General features: G+C 36.1%; 1 protein-coding gene across 1 annotated transcript; it reads right to left on the minus strand.

Moving 5' to 3' along the window:
- Positions 1-851: 851 nt before the first annotated feature.
- Positions 852-17,600, minus strand: LOC150088827 (uncharacterized). Its single transcript, XM_090370927.1, has 3 exons — positions 17,508-17,600; positions 10,254-10,866; positions 852-978 (listed from the first exon to the last, which is right to left on the minus strand). Exons 1-2 carry the CDS (start codon positions 17,517-17,519, stop codon positions 10,279-10,281), a joined length of 600 nt encoding a protein of 199 aa, XP_090227053.1. The 5' UTR covers positions 17,520-17,600; the 3' UTR covers positions 852-978; positions 10,254-10,278.
- Positions 17,601-18,260: the final 660 nt, after the last annotated feature.

The raw sequence follows: 18,260 nt of genomic DNA on the forward strand, positions 1-18,260 counted from the left end.
CAATTTAGTGAAAGACAATTGGGCTACAATAATTCGGTGAATTTTTTGGGAGAATTGTGCATGGCAAAGCAAGACAGAAAATGAAAATTTTTAACGTGCTATAAATGGTGAATTCAGTGATCGCGATACTGTTCTTGATATTTTTTTATTTTTGATGTAGAGTACTATCGACCTTTGTGTTTTAATACACATTATACTGTTTTTTTAGGAGATCCTTTAGAAGACTGGGATACAAGAGAACCTTGTTTGCACTTTACTTTCACTTCCATAAGTTGCATTTTTTAGGAAATACACATGGGGAGGGGAGGTTGTTCTAGAGACCAAAAGTAGAGATCGTTAATGGATGCCGACTGAGTAATACGCGTTTTCTGACGTTCCTTTTGCAACCCGCGCTATAGTTTTTATTGAAGGAAGTTAGTAGTAGGCTAGTACCGTGGATGGGTTAAGAGTAAGCGGGTAAGCTTCCCTGGAGATTGTGTAGATGACTGTAAACGAGTTTCTTCTGGCTTCGCAACCCTCAACCAGTCCATGTTACTAAAACAGCGTTATAGCTTTAAGAGCTTTCATAGTGATAACTATAATCTTCATTTCTGTTCCTTTCGCCTGGTTGCTGCGTCCGTAATTTTCATATAGCTTCCCAACCCTCAACCAATTTATGCTCCTGGAAAAGCACAGGATTCAATTAAGTATATATGTTAAAAATATATAAACAATCTGGATTAAATGTGTTACAATATGGACGAAGTCACTTTCCAACCCACCTTTGAGAAGGATCAGTCTGAATCTTTTTATACAAAATAAATGCTAAAAAAATACATTCATAAGAGACAATAATAAAGTCAAACCAGATACAAAGTTATACAAATATTATTTATTTTTCAAGCATAAAAATAATAACAAAAACATAACAATTTTATAGTGAAAACGGCGGTTCACTTTCTTCGTAAAATGTGAGGTTCTGATAGGCGCCATGAAAAGCTATAAAAGAAAAAAAATGGGGGGGGGGGGGGTTAGGTTACAGCAAGTCAATGAGATATCCTTATAAAGATATATATATATATATACAGATTGCACATATAAAATTATATATTAGCCTAATTTACATAAAAAAGAAAGAATACTAATATTAGTAAATTTTCTTTTTCTTTAATGTTCAAATGAATGCAGTTTGAGCTTTATTACAATAAAGCTCAGATGGCATTAATTTATGTAAAAATAATACAAACGTGTTTCGTAAATATTTAATTTATTCAACAATTTAAGTAACATAAAATATTTCAGCATAACCATAATTTTCCAGTTACTAAAATTACAAAATTTATTCATATCTATACGCTGAGTGGCCACTTTATTAGATATACCTAATAGCAAGTATGTGCCTTTTAGCCTTCAGAACAGCCTGAATTCGTCGTGACATGGACTCAATGAGATGTCGACAATATGCGACATGGTTGATGGTCCATTTCGATTCAGTTGCTTCCCACAGTTGTAAATCGGATGGTTACAGATCTCTATTCCAAAAAGTTCGTTCCACATCATCACAGACATGCCCAATTAGATTGAGATTTGGTGATTGGAGAGGGGATACTGTCATGTGCTGAATTCATTCTGATGTTTCTGGAAACACTTCTGTACAATTCTGGTTTTGTAACATAACACATTATCCCGGTAGAAGAACCCATTCACAGATGGATGCACTGCAACCATTAAGGGATGCGTCTGGTCGAAAACATGTGGATGCCACATGTGGAAATGTGGATGCCACGGGTAACCTGTGGCATCCACATTTGTTCCACTGTTATCGAGGGATCCAATGGTCACTACGAAAACACTGCATACACCATTATACCACCACCACCAACAACCTGCATCGTTGACATCAGGCAGGATTTGTCCATGAATTCATCTGTTTTCGCCATTTTCCCCATCAGTATGAAACAGGAACTGGGATTCGTCAAACCGGGCAACGCATCGGAATCTTCCACTGTCAGTGTTGGTGAGCCTACTGCAACCATATCTTTTTGTTTCTCGGTGATAGGTGTAGAACCAGATTCAGTCGTCGACCGAAGTATCCCATCTGTGACAAGGTACGACGAGTTGTGCATTATGAAATCCTCTTTGGCTATCACTGTTGTACTGGATTGTTATTTGAGTAATTGTAGCCTTTCTGTTACCCTGCACAAATCTGGTCAGCCTTCGTTTGGCTTCTCACTTCAACGAGCTATTTGTGATCACACCATCGCCGTTAGCCGGATGTTCTTTGGTCATTGGACTAATCTCGATACATTCCAGACAACATTACGCGAAACCGTCAGCAGGGTTGCAATTATCCTGATACTCATACCTACTATGTTAAGTCGAAAGTCACTTAAACCTCTTGCCTAGCCAATTCTCGAACTGAAATACACATCTACAGCATCTCTAAGTATTTGTCAATCTGCTTTATATCCCATGGTACGAATACGTGATGATGTTACTGAAGGAGCATTCCATTTCATGAAAAGGATTAATGCGCCTAATAAAGTAGTCACTCAGTGTATATTACTAGATTTAAATAAAGGTATTGTACGATACGTTGGTCAATATGTCACTCAAACTGAATCATGGAGCTAGATAAAACTTAATGGGACTGTACACTAAAGTGATATTTGTATGCCATTCCAATATTTCAAAAAATCAAAAAAATTCATAAAGAATACAATATAACGTTGTCATCAAAATTTTATTTGAATAGAATTTTGAATTTTATTTTGCTAGGAATAGCAAAATTTCTTGTAAATAAATTTTCCATGAACAATTTCAACAAATTTTCATTAATGTGGATCTCAGAGTCATTAAATATATATCAAAAAATCTTGAATATTTTAAAGTAGTTATAGGATAATTTTTCTAAATCTGAGATCCACATTTTACCAAATTCTTATATTAATAACATGTGCACTATGTTATTATAATAACATAGTGCACATTATTAATAGCATGTTCAGCGAATTAGATCTGGGATCATTTAAACTATATAACACAATTTCTCGGATCATAAGTTCTTCAAGCTTACCATTTAAATTGTCAATGAATACGATAAGCATGTTTTTCACATTTGTTCGAGATTGTGTTTGTTTCTTGAGCCAAAAAGCCGAAGTCCTCCATTGAGTCCTTTGTTTACGGATCATAGCCATACACCCACGATTCATCACTAGTAATGATGGAAGAAACAAAATGTGAATCAGCAGCAGCACGTCGAAGAAGACGACATGCGAGAATTCGCCGCTCTTTCCGTTCATCAGTAAGGATGCTTGGTTGAAACACGTTGCTTTCCGAAATCTCGTGTTCGAATTGATTGACACATCCCATAAGGAATAACAATTTCATTAGCAACTTTGCGGGCGGTTAAGCATGGACCGCTCCTGATCAGACCAGGAACATAAGCAATTGACTCACTGGTTTTTGAAGTTTAAGAGTAGCCAAAGCGAGGATCATCTTTCAGGGACAAGCGGCTCTCCTTAAACTTTACGAACTACTGAAAAGTCTTTGGACGATACATAACATCTTCTCTGAAAGCTGTTTTTAAATTTTCGTGGGTTTTAATATTTCCTATCTAGATGAATTAGAGAGCATGATGCGATAAGTCGGAACTCGTATATTAAATTGTTTCTACACGTGTATCGAACTCGTGTATCGATACACGTGTAGAAACAATTTAATACTGTTTCAATTACTTGAGAGACTAATATGTCAATCAAGATTTGAACTGAAATATCGTATCGACATAAATATCATACCTACTTATCGACAATGTAAATCCAGGTTTATCACCCAGAATAGATTGTTCTGCTGATAGAAAAGTCGATAAAAAATACATGCAAGGGAAAAAATTAGTGAAACGAAAAGGTTGTTTCTATAAATAATTCAACCAATAGTGACAGGCATGTTCAAAGCCATAAAGAATACACTTTTGGAGAATTATGGTCACTAATAAATTTTCTTTTTTTGCATACTGATGGTGCCAGTGTTACCAACAGGGAATACCAATTTTGTAAGGTATTGATGAATTTGAAAATTTAAGGTGTCATGTTTTGCGAATTCTCTGGTAGAAGAAAACCCAAGTTACCAGGGACAAAGCCGTGAGATTCGCGCTCAAGGTCGACGAACTTGGCCACGGGTGGGAAAATATTTTATGACAATACCAATTATGAAAATTTAGTATCGTCATAAAATTAAGACCTCTGTATGGGTTTCTATCAATCAGATTAGCCCTGCCTATTTTTTTGCAAAGTTTGGGAGAATAACGCGTTACTCCATAAAATTTGGTACAGGATCACCAGCACTTTGAACACCCATGCTTATAACACCAGAGTGGTAACTAGAAACTTAAGACATTTTATTATTATGAGAAATGTAAAATTCAAGGGGAGACGATGGTCCATAATTTAAACTAGAAAGACTAAGACTTGAAAACCTCTAAGAAAGCCTTCTTTAAATCCAAAATTCTTTAAAAATACTTAAGTTAGCTAGTGAGGTTTCAAAAATTCCTAAAAATGTTTCAAACAGCTGGTGCAGCTCTACAAATGAACGCTGCTTTATAAAAATTGTTTTATACAGATATAGAAATATTAGCCTGGTTCATGTAAGGACCATTGGACTGAGAAGCGCTTGCTAATTATGTTGCTAATGACGGGCTGAAAAGTTTCTCATAAACGTTCTCTTTGTCTCTTTCAGAGCTGCAAGAGTTGTATTGCTTGGAGTTAAACTCGCGCTGAACGTTATATCGGATTTTATTCAATTATTTTTTTAATGCAAATGTATAGTTTAGTTGCATTTTGTCTTACTTTATAGTATTCTCGCTGTATCATGGGTTAAATAGGCTTTTTGCTGGCTACCCTTGAATCGTAACTATTCATGACACTGTCCCTATGGAAACACGCAATCTGAACAATCGAAAGTCACCGAAAAAAAGAGAATACAAACAGAAAGTGGAGGCCCAGGGTCATTCACTATGTCTCCTCACTACGTACCCTGATTCATATGGAAAAATACCAATGCCAAGCGACCTCTAACACTTCTACGAAGCCCTCTTGGGTAGCACAGTTGGTAGAATTGCCGTCCTCCGCATACCGGCTGGAAAAGACCTGAGTTCGAGTCCCGTCGATGACTTGAGGAAGTTTTGTGGGCCTCTTTCACAAAGTAGCTGAGTTAGTCAGTCTCACGCGTGGATAGCATGGTTTTTTTCTCCCGGAAACTCGGATTATTCGTCCGTACGAGGTACTGACAGCTTATTTTACAAAATAAGAAATTTAAGAATCTCTTAATACAAATATATTCATGAATAATAATGTATTAATACTAATAAATATTGTATTAATACTTAATACATGAAATACACAAATTAGAAGCTTAAATAAATCTGAATAATTTCAGATATATTTATTCATAGGCATAGTCGATTTATAGCCAATAATCAAAAAAATGTTTAGTTTTAATAACATCGGATTGAATCCTTCCACTGTCCCATTCTTTTCATTTTTTCACTTTTCTTCTTGTCGATTTCGTAATCACCTAATTTGCATATAATCGATTATTAACCATTCGATTATGCCCTTTAATAGATATACTGTAGTTTATAATAGTTCTATTTAATTGGGCAGCATATTTCTATTGGTAAATTTTCTTTAAAAATTTAAAAACGTTAAAAGGAATTTTAAAATTAAGAGGAAGGGAAATTAAATTCGATTTTTCTTTCCTTCTTTCTTTTTTCTTTTTTTTTTTTTTTTGTCGCCACTCAGAAATGAAACATCGGTCCATTAAAACCATCTTTTAAGCGTCCAAGCTAGCAATAAATACTGTATATTGCTGGTTTTCACTGACTTGTTTTCCAATGACAAATATTTGCATTTGGGGAGTTAATTTATTTCCGTGTACTTCTTTCTGTAAAAGAATCATTATTTCTTGAACGTAAACCAATAAGCAAGCAGAAATACTCGTACAACGGAAAGAAGCATTCAAAAAGCTTTGGTTTTTAAGAAATGAAAAAACTAATGGCATTGTAAGAAATGTCAAGGATGCAGTGTTATGAAATTCTCAAAAATAAATAAATAAATAATAATAATAATCTAGACAAATGCAAGGCCCACGGATTGCATCTAGGGAAATTAGTCGGCCGAAACTACAAGTTGCAGACTGGTAAAGATATTAAAGCCATGGCAGGGGAGAGGCCTACAAATATCTGGGGATGATGCAGGCTCAGCAGTTAGAATACAAGGAGATCAAGGCCTGCCTGACAGAAAAATATCATCAGAGACTCAGAAGCCTGCTCAAAGTAAAGTTGAACGAAGGGAACAGAATAAATGCCATAAACACCTATGCAGTCCCAGTACTAATATACTCCCTCGGGATCACAGATTGGACTAACACCGAGCTGGAGGATATTACGAGAAAGACAAGCACAATGCTGACCAAGAGCCTCCAACACCACACAAAGTCAGCCGTGGAGAGACAGACAATAGTTTGGAAAGAGTAACGAAAGGGCCTGACAGACCACATTGAGCAACAGACGACAGTGATAGCTAACCCGAAGGATTACTTCCAGAAAAATACAGCAGCAGCACTTTACCAGGCCATAAGAAAGATAGACAAGCGGTATACCCCACTCAACCTAAGGGAAGAGTCTCCTTCAGCCCAGAGGGAACAAGCGAAGCTTCTTCCAGCCGGTGTAGGAACGACGGCGATTCTACCAACTGTACTGTCCACGAGGGCTTCGTAGAAGTGTTAGAGGTTACTTGGTATTTTTCTATATGAATGGAAAAAATACCAGTTGCCATTTGAACGTCTCACGAATGGGACGCTCTTTCCCGAGACTGAAGAATTCATGCCCGCCATCCAAGACTAGGTAATGAACACCAGGAACTATAGAAAATACATCGCTAAGGAGCCTGGGGTGTCAGACAACACATGTTGACCATACTACCTAGCCTCAGAAACGATCGAGCACATCACCGCAGAATTCAATGATGCAGGATGCAGGTGACAGAATACTCTAGTACACACAATAAGGTAGCCATGCAAATGCATTAGAAGCTAGCGAGGAAATACCAGTTGATCAATGAAAGCGCACCATATTACAAGTACGAATCTCATGTCGTACTAGCGACCCCAATCCGCAAACTGTACTGGGACCGCGCCATAATAACGGAAAAGCCAATCCCTCACAATCCCGGGCATAATAACGAACAACTTCTGGAAAAAACTTAAGCTATATGGTATCCGTGACCCTTTGCTCTCATGGCTATGCAGCTATATTGCGCATCGTTCCTTGAGCGTTATTATCAATCAAGTGAATTCAGACTGTTACAAAAACAATGAAAAGAAGAGGACCTAAGGGGGTGCCCTCAGGTCCTCTTCTTTTCATTATTTTCGTAAATGATCTTCATTCTTTCATCTACATCTGCAATGTTCAAGTTGCTCTCGATGCAGATGATGTTAAGATCTACTCAGCAGTGAAGGAGATTGCCGATTCTGAACAGCTTCAATGTGATCTCAATAAATTCTCTCTGTGGCTATTTCTGAATGGCTAGCCTGATAACCTCTCGAAGTGCAAAGTAATCTCTTTCTCATCCGGTAGATCTCCACAACTAATAAATACGGAGTACAGTATTAACTCTGTGATCATCGAAAGGTGCGACAAAGTTAACGACTTGGGGACTCTCTTCTCCAGCAGTGCTAAATTCGATGCTCATGTCCTTAAAATCACCAGCAAAGCATTCAAAACACTGGGATTCATCAAATGGAACACTTACAAGTTAAAAAAACTACAGATATGCGGTTATCCTTTATAAAACTATTGTTCTGCCAATCTTTGAATTCAGTTCACCCATCTGGAATCCTCACACAAAGACTTTAACTAACAAAATTGAATCAGTCCAAAAAAATTTTGTCCGTTACCTCTATTCTATCACTCAGTGTATTATGAATCGCTGTGTGATTACTTTCATCTGAGGCCTTTGAGCACTAGAAGAGTTACTGCTAACATTACCCTTCTAACCAAAGTAATCACTGGAACTTATGAAGCATCTGATATCCTTAGCAAAATCAACTTCAATGCTCCTTGTAGGCAAGTCAGGAACCTTACACCGTTTCGCCTTGACTCTGTCACCACGGACTTTATGAAGTTCAGTCCACTGAACGGAATCAGAAAATCAGCAAATGACTTTCTCATTGACTTCTTTGACAACTCCTAATCACTGATGAACTCCATCCACAAGTTTGCCTCTTCTATTAAACTGAAAAGTGACTAGCTCTCATATAATTATTGTAGTTTATTATTATTATTATGTGTTTTATTATTTTTCTATTCTCTAACTGATTAATTATTAGTACAAGTACGAATTTTATCGGTAAAATTCGTACAAGTACGAATTTTACCGATAAAATATTATCGGTAAAATTTTACCGAATATTATCGGTAAAATGTTTTATCGGTAACTTAACTTAATGTAATCCTCTTTTGTACATATGATTTTAATGTTTGAATCTATATTAATGTTTATCTTCCTGTTGGATCTCTTATTATTGTTATTGTTTCATTGTTCTGATCTCACATACACTGTTAATGGTTACCTGTTGTGTATCTTGTTATTAATAATAAATAAAAAAAATAAATAAATAACCCTTGTCGTCAAGGAGGAAAAGGCTACCTTTCTGATTGATATTGCGGTGCCTAATACTGGCAACCTCCAGAAAACCCACGAGGAAAAAATCAGGAAAAACATGGACCTGTGACAGGAGATCAAAGAAATGTGGCATATGCAACAAATCATAATCTTCCCAATCATCGTGTCATGTCAACCACCAGTAATGGAGCCAAAGACCCTACGTAACAGCAATAGGTCTCTCAGAGAACACATACAAGGAACTCCAGAAAGTCGCAATCCTGAACACCTGTAGGACAGTCAGAGAGTTCCTCGACCAACAGTAACACCAGGCATAAAAACCACCCTGTGCACTTGGTACTAAATACCCGTCACTGGGTGGAATCTCCCAATCAAGGAGAAATAATATAGGAGCAACAACAATAATAATAATAAGGTGGTCTAAAAAAACTATAAAGAGATGAAAGAAGATAACAATGTCAAGAATTACTGCTTATGTTGGAGAAGACATGATGTAGCATGCATTTATTTCAATTTTCCTGCGACATCAAATTTCAAATTATGCTGGTATCTAAAATTTAAATTAAAAGCATGGGTTTTGTTTATTTTTTAAACGTTGTGCATAAATTTTTACACGAAATTAATATCTTAGTTTAATTTGACATATGTAAATATGTCAAATTACACTATATTATATTATTATTATTATATATTATACTATATTATTACATAGTTTCAAGGTCCATAACATGATACGACAATTCATTTGTAGGGTTTGGGCAGTGGCCAAGCTACTATACCACGATGTCCACCACCGAGGAGAGGGCCCGAAGAGACAGGAGAGTAGGATTTATTACCATAGAACTTTTTCATTAGCCATTTAAACAAGGTTAGTTCATTTTGTCCAAGTTGTCTGGCTGTTAGGGGTAATCGTACTCCCTATTAATTGAGTCTTTTAATAAAATTCGTCCAGAAGAGATCTGATGGAATTTCATTAATCACTCGTACATATTTAATGGCTGTAAGTTAATTTTTGAACGCCAGCTTATATATTTAATTTTCAAAAATCTATTCAGCACCTTCGAATCCATAAATTAGAATATGCAGTATGCATTAACGCTTTGAGAAAAAAAAAATCTCTTTTAAACTGAATAAAAACATTATTCTGCCCAGTCATGTATTCATTAGCTTGTGAAAACACTACTAAGCTAATGGAAGGCGGTGAAAATAAGAAAGAACATTTTTACTTTCTTAAACAGAACAGCAATTGCAATACGATACTTGCAACATCCAGTTGATAATATATTCAAAAAAATAATATATTCCAATATGTTAACAATATATTCCAAATATAATACAGTATATTCTAATATATTAACAATATATTCCAACACGATACAAGCTACACGTATGAAGCCTGGTTTAATTTTTAATTTTCTTTAATTAAAACATTAACTGCAAGAAACAGAAATGTTTGTTAGCTTTCGAGCTTTATAAATCAACGCATTTATTTATTATTTTATCAGAATATATTATCCATCTTATTTCTTTATATAAAATCGCTGCTACTTTATATTTCTGTTAATTGTTCTATAAAAAGATAATACTTACTGATGTGTGCGATGACTTTAGTTCTTCAACCCTTATATCCTCCTCCTACTCCTCCATATCCTCCCCGTCCACCACCGCCTCCACCAATTCCTCCTTTTCCGCCTCCACCAATTCCTCCTCCACGGCCACCACCAACTCCTCCATCATATCCTCCACTAAGTCCTCCTCCACGGCCACCACCGAATCCATCATCATATCCTCCACCTCCTATAAGCTTGTCACCACCACCACCACCACCAAGCTTTCCATCGCCCCCTCCACCACCAGCTCCGCCACCTAATCCGCCACCATATCCACCTCCACCACCAGCTCCGCCACCTAATCCACCTCCACCACCAGCTCCGTCACCAAGTCCACCACCATATCCACCTCCTCCACCATCACGCTTTCCACCTCCTCCAATTCCTCCTCCACCAAGTTTTCCACCTCCACCACCAGCTCCGCCATCTAATCCGCCACCATATCCACCTCCACCACCAGCTCCGCCACCATATCCACCTCCTCCACCAAACCTTCCACCACCTCTTCCACCGCCTAATTTTACTCCTCCACGTTCATCCTTGGATCGATCTGCGAAGCTAAAGCTGAAGACCGACAGTACAACAAGAGCAACCTGCAATAAAAAAAAAACAAAATTATCAAAAATGCTAATTTGATCAGTGTTAATGAATACAGCTCAGGGGCGAAGTAGAATAACGGCCCACCCCAACAGTTCGTTGGGATGAGCCGTTAAAATTTTAGCTCCATAAGTGTGCAAGCACCATCTTCCATCTGCTTTCAGAAGCCTGACGAAAGGTTTTTCATCCAGCATAACACAAATTATAGTTATTTTTGTCTTCCTTTTATACACAAGATGATATTTAAATAAAAAAGCTCGAAGAGATAGAGCAGCGTTGTCAAACTGCTGTAAGTCAATCAATGTCGAAAGTAATGGTGAAAATATTGAAGAAATAATTGATTGATAAATTGATGTATAATTAATTTTTTGTATTTTGAGTTCCATTTATTTTATTGGGAATGGCCCTTATTCCACTTAGTCTTCTCAATTAATTAAAACAAATATTGATGAATATTAATTTGTTAAAAATAAAATAGCATAGAAATGAATCCTTTGAGAGTTTTTAGGTGCATTCACATATTGTATATACTCATAGTACCTATTGTCTTCACCACGAAGTTTTATATTTGTCTCGTTCTAAACGAGCCAAATATAAAATTTCATGAAAATCCATTCACAGGAAGTCGAATTTTTACGTATAGACGGACAGACAAAGAACTGCCTGATTTCTATTGATCCAATTATAATAAAATTTGGTATGGTTCTTAAAAATTTTTCCAAAAGAGCAATATATAAAATTTAATGAAAATCCATCCGTTAGGAGTTCAGTTATTATATGCAAGGTATTACATGTGGACGGACGGATTGATGGATAAGATGAAAATGATAGATGATTTACGCATGTAGAAACGCCGGTATTATCTAAATTTTTTTCTCCAAGGTTATTAATATACAGTACAGTATAAGATTGTGAAGACTTATGTATGTAAAAATATTGATGAATAACAATTTGTTAAAATAAAATGGCATTGAAATGAATTCTTTGAGAGTTTTTAGGTGCAATCACATTTATGCTCATAGCACCTATTGTCTTCACCCTATCCGTCCGCATTTAAAAATTAGACTTCCATTGGATGGATTTTAACGATAGTTTGTTTTCGGATCTTTTAGAAAGATTTGTCGAGCCATTCCAAATTTCATCAAAATCGGACCCAATAGATACCCAATAATTACTATTTCTTTTTTAAATATGTACAAAGGCTATCATAGGCTATCCGAAGCGCTGGATTTTATGTTTGTTGCCGTGTGCTGATTGGAGGAACGAATGGGAAATATGGCAAACACAGAAAAGAAATGTTCTCAGTTTGCAGATATGAAGTGGGTGCTTTTTGATGGGCTCGTTTTTTTTGTTATCAGTTTACTATATAAACAAATCATGAATTATTACTATTTGCTTATTATATTGCAATCCAATCACTCCATTTATACGACCTCGTATATATATATACATACATATAATTTATTTATTTATTATTATTATTTTTTTTTTGCTGGTACCTTTAGTTTGGACGATTATGGGTACGGGATTTCTGCTGGCACCCACTGGTATAGCGCTGCGTCCAATGGGACGAATTTTCGCACTCAATGTTTGTAGTACTGAGAAGACCGCTCCTTATAATGGGTGATAACTTGTCATTCGTGGAAGCATAGTGGCTTCACCACTTGTCACACACATTTGGAGAAGTCTGGTTCGAATCCCGTTAATGACTGGAGGACTTTCTAAAGTCCTTTTCAACGGAGGCTATAGTAAGCCGATCTCAGGCAGAGGAAGTACCGATTTTTATATGAGTTTTCCCTGGTTTTTCAGGCTGCACCAGATGCAAATCGGCCGTGAATATTGGGTAATCCCCCTGGCAGCTTTAAAATAATAATAAAACAAGTTAATTAATGTATGCAGTGCATTTTATTTCAGGCGTGTTAGCAAATAGCAATAATTCATCATTTATAATAAATAAAAGAGGGAAATGCAACCACTTTTATGTGCGAACCGAGAAAATTTCTGCACATCGGCCACATTGCCCATTCATTCCTCCACCCAGTGCTTGGCAACAAACCTAACATCTATTGCTTCAGCTACGATATACAGTACATATATGGATAGCTTACGTAACATGTATAAAAAAATTAAATAATAATAATAATAAATAATAATTGCCAGATTTCTATTGGTTCGATTTTAATGAAATTTAGAAAGGCTCAACAAATTTCCAAACGAGCGAAATATAAAATTTCATGAAAATCCGTTCACAGGGAATTGAGTTATTACATGCGAACGGACAGACAATGAAATAATAACTACCGGATTTCTATTGGTCCGATTGTAATAAATTTTGGATGGTTCGTCAATTTTTTTTTAAAGACCTAAATATAAAATTTAATGAAAATCTATCCATCAGGAGTCTGGTTATTATATGTGACATATTACATGCGGACGGACGGATGGACATGGTGAAAATGATAGGCTCATTACGCATGTAGAACCTCTGGTATTTTCTAAAATTTTTTGCCAAGGTTATTAATATACAATACAGTATAAGATTGGTAAGACTTATGTCCGTGAAAAATTAAGAACCATCTTATTTATTGACCAACTGGCAACAAGGAAGTAGGTCACTTTAAACTGGTTTCTTTATTACACAAACAAAATTAAGTGTACTCATTGGCGGATCAACTAGCTTGAGTAACAGAGCGATGCTTATAGTTTCCTTAAATTCATATTTAGAATGGAAAGTTCCAGTTTTTCGATTTGGTTGAGTCAGATTCTCTGGAGTCTTAACACACAACGAGGATAAGTTGTCGCATGACTTATATGAATGCCTGCCTGAAAAAAAGGTGGATTTGCATTATTGATGATGGTTGGTTAACACTGGGTGCGTCAAACGGACTATGATGAAAATGTCTAAAACTTATAAGGCAATACGTAACCACAGATTAGACCTACCTGTCTAATGAGATAAGTGATATTAGTGGTTTTAGCTACTGCAAAACTTTTATGATAATGCAAATTGAAGTCAAATCAGTGTTTTACAAAGTTCTGTTCAATGGCGACAGCTATAGTCACTTAAAGGATTCATAGCTAAAGATTTAGACTTGTATTATATAACATAAATGTATTAAATTTATACACGATTTAATTTATTTGATCTTAGTTTGAAAATCATGAAAAATCCATTTCTTTTCAGTTCACAGAGAGAAAGAATCTAAGAGAGTGTACAACAGATCTTGCAATGCATATAGTTTAAAGTGCTTAAGAGAACGAACCAGGGCTCATTTAAGACTTTCTGGGCACGGGCTAGAAGCGGTTTTGTGCCTCTTGGTAATTTGGGATTTGTCATGCAGTAGAATAACCATAATTCTGTATATGATATTAGTGTTTACGAACAAGTTTTACTGCACATTGTTTTATTTATTCTTTAAGTATTTTAATTTTGTTTTTAAATTTTTCTTTTATTTATATTTCATTATATTAAAAAATTTTGCCACGATATATAAGTAAATTTTATAATTTTTACAGCTGCTCCCTAAGGTTTTACAATTGTACCAAGAGGGCACAACTGTAAAATCTTAGTGAGGAACACGATCTCCAGAGGGTAGCGTGTTGTGGAACGTTGAAATAAGTTGCCAGTAAGGGTAGCCGAGGCGGAGAGCTTGGCAAAATTCAAAGAGGAATTGGATACGCACTTTTTGATGATGGAAATAATACGAGTTTTTTTTACTTTCTTCTTTTTTTTTGGAAGGTGCAGAATAAGACTACTTCCTTGTATGATTACACCATTTTAAGATTAATACTGATAAAACTGCAATATAGGTAAATTTTGGGGGCCCTATCGCAGCTGGAGCGCGTGGCTACAGCTCTTCATATTATAAAAAGGATTCACAGTCACATTATAAATTATTCTGCATTAAGTAATCTTTGTCCTGCATTTACATGAGAATTTAAATTTTTAATTTAAAAATTTCGTGTAGGCTTATATATTTATAAATATACTTATATATAATCTCTTGAGTCCAAAATTTATTTTAGATTTCGGTTTAAGGCGTGTCATTGTAGTAGAACTGTGTCTTTATTGTTTTATTCTACGAATTTAAATACTATTGCCAATTCCCCAGAGCTAAACACCGTATCGAGTGGGCAAAAAAAGTTAGAAAGTTTTATACTGGAGGAAAAAGCATAACTGGCTTTAGAAGTTAACAGTGAAGAAATGTTTAAAAGCGTCATTCCAGTACCGTATTTCATAAATCAATAAAGCAAAAGCAATTCATTCAGAATATCACAGTTCCGATGAAACCAATATCATGCATTGACAAAAGGGATTAATATTAAGTAATAAATCCTGTTTAAATAAAGACGGAGGACAGCGAATCAGAAGTTACGAGAATTGGTAGACAGGGCCGTGTTAAGATGGAGGATTGTGAGTGACTGAATCAAAGATCCAACTGTTAGGGACGACAAAAAGGACCTTTTTATGGATTAGGCGGCCACAGAATGAATACGTCATTACTGGGCCCTTTGCATTAGTGGACAGGGACTAAATTTTCTTTTTCGTATCTGTGTGCTTAAAAGTCATTACATGGTCCTGTTGGTAGACGTTGTTGCCTTTTTGGAACAGTGACTTTTCAAGGGTTTAGCGAATTAACAGAAAATCTTCAAATTAAAACTATATCTAAAAATATGAAACATTTGATTGATTTGAGGAGGTCTCTGATTGCTTCGAACAGTTCCAATTTCATAGATTTAAATGGACCGTCTTTACATTAGATTAAACTAAGCAAAATGTCAAGTCAAAGAGACCATACGTTTCAATTTGGTTTCCTGTCCCGCATTGTTAAATGGCCCGTATTTAGACAATTAATATCTCGTTATAACGCGACTGTGTTATAACGAGAGCCCTCACTTTGGACTGCGGAAGATGCTGTCATTTTATATTAAGCCTACAAAATCGTCGCATTATCCTGACATGTGTTATGCAATTGTAAAGTAAAGGAATTTACCACAGGTGTCGTTGTGTATCTAAATAAATCATTTATATTGATTAATTTTATTGTTTGCTTTATTTTTTGCCAAAGCAACTAAGATTATAAGGCTTATGTACTGCATCTGTAAACTGTGTGTATTCTATGGTCAGTTTGCATGCTTTGCTGGATGAAAAACGAGAGTTTTCCTCCAAGAAAAACTGTGCAACCCTCACCTAAGACCGACTAACTTGGCCACGTCGTGAAAATTCCTCCCGTTATGATGAGATTCGAACCTAAGTCTTCCCTGAAGCTCACTATGCTACTTGCAAGGGTTCATATTAAGTAAAATTATACATACAGGCACCCCTTTCCATTAAGCACTGTGCGTAGGGTCTGTGAAAAACATAGGAACTCGAAAAAATACAATTCAAATATTATTATTATTATGTCTAAGGTGGCACCTAGACTTCCGTCTATCGCCAACTGATAAACTGAATTTGTGCAGAACCTCTGCGAAACAGACCTGTATGGCAGGCCTCTTCGCCACACAGGTCTGTTTCGCAGACCTGTATGGACAACTGCTCCCTAATGGCCGCCCAATCGCACAGTCGGTAGAATCACCAATCCCACACCGGGTTGAAAAGACCAGACTTCGAGTCCTGTCGATGACGGGAGAAATTTTATGGGCCTTTTTAGCAGCAAAAAAGGCCCATATTTTAGCAGCAAAAAAAAATTGAAACCTGAATCGTGGTAAACGGATAGATTCATAATACACCCTGTGGCTTTTTAATGACTACAGAAATGAAATGAATCTTCCATTGAGAAGGTTGAGCGGAAAAGACGGAGAGCCGTTATCAACAGGCGCTGTCTGCACGGTTAGCACAGTGGTATCGTCACTGCCCTCCTCACACCGGGTAAAAAAGGCCCAGGTTCGAATCCCGTTAGTGACGCGAGGAACTTTAATGGGCTGTTTTCACTCGTCGGCTGAGTTAATCGGTCTCAGGCGTAGATAGCAAGGTTTACCCTCCAGAAACTGGGGTTTTTTTCGTCCAGCAAAACAGGCAAATCGACCAGAGAACACACGCAATTTACAGACACAATGAATATAGAATCTACGAAGAAATGGCTGTTTATGAAGAAGGCTGCCCAGGTTATAGTGTCGTTTCCACATTGGTATAAACAAGTCAAATAAAGAAGAACCTCTGTGCTGCTGTGCATGATAAAGAAATCCTAGGACGCATAGCATTTGCTGTAACAGAAGAGAGTGTTGCAAAAATTGAGGCATTAATCTCAGAAAATCGGCGAATCACAGAACTAGCTGTGGAGCTCCAAATTAGTGTAGGGTCTGGAGAACATCATCCATCATATATCGGTAGATAGAAAAAATTACAGGGTGACCCTAATAAATAGTTTAGTTTATCAATAGGCGCTGCTATTCTGGAACTAATGTTATTAGTGGAATCTCTCTGGGTTCAGTACTTTTTAATGACTACAGAAATGAAATGCATCTTCCATTACAAAATTTACTCTGAACTAAGAGCGTTTTGTACTGACATATAAATAATATTCTAAAATAAATTATAATAATGCATATAATTTAAGTTTAAATTTAATTTAAACATATTAAATAATAAATTTAAAATAAGTGTCAGAAGTCACACTGGCAGGAAAATACTTACGAAGCACTTCATTGCTCAATACGAAAGGAAACTGTTTACAGGCAGACGATTGGAAAAGTAATGGAGTCTCTACCATGTCCTCATATTTATAGCCAGATGCCATTTGCTTTACAAGGTCGTTATAACATCTTACAACTTTTCGGAAGTATATTTCGAAGAAGATTTGACGTTTGTTTTAAACAAAAAAAAGCAGTTTGACTACTATTACTAAGTGTGTTTCATAATAAACAAGTCTCGTTATTAAAAGAAATCCGATAACAAACTGGAAATCCATAGGCATTGTATCATTCTCGGATCACCTTTTGGGGCATTTAGAATTTCTTAGAACAATTAAGCACAAGGCATTATTTTTTACAGCTTTTGTGACTTACAATTCCGATAAATGCACTGTGTACTTGAAACGATGAGTGTTTTGCAATCACTTTAATTATCATTGCTGTTGATTCCAGAAATGATTGATTTAAACTAATCGTGTAATTTAAACAAGGAAAAAAATCTTGCAATCGATCAGTGCCAGCGAATTGTGAAGATGTGATGAAATATTATTTTACACAAAATTTGGAAAGTAACATTGTTCAGAAAGAGTATTGGCTAATAACTGCACTTCTTGTAATAATGTCAATATAAACTATACTAACTAAACTTCTTGGCGATTTTTATGGGTCTTTTTCACAACGTGGCTAAGTTAGTGGGTCTCGGGCGAGGATAACATCGTTTTTCCTCCCAGAAACTCAGGTTTTTCATCCAGCAAAC

Source organism: Mastigoproctus giganteus, chromosome 3 (genome assembly GCF_048544385.1).
Source record: "Mastigoproctus giganteus isolate SK-2022 chromosome 3, ASM4854438v1, whole genome shotgun sequence".
In the NCBI taxonomy this organism is placed as follows: domain Eukaryota; kingdom Metazoa; phylum Arthropoda; class Arachnida; order Uropygi; family Thelyphonidae; genus Mastigoproctus; species Mastigoproctus giganteus.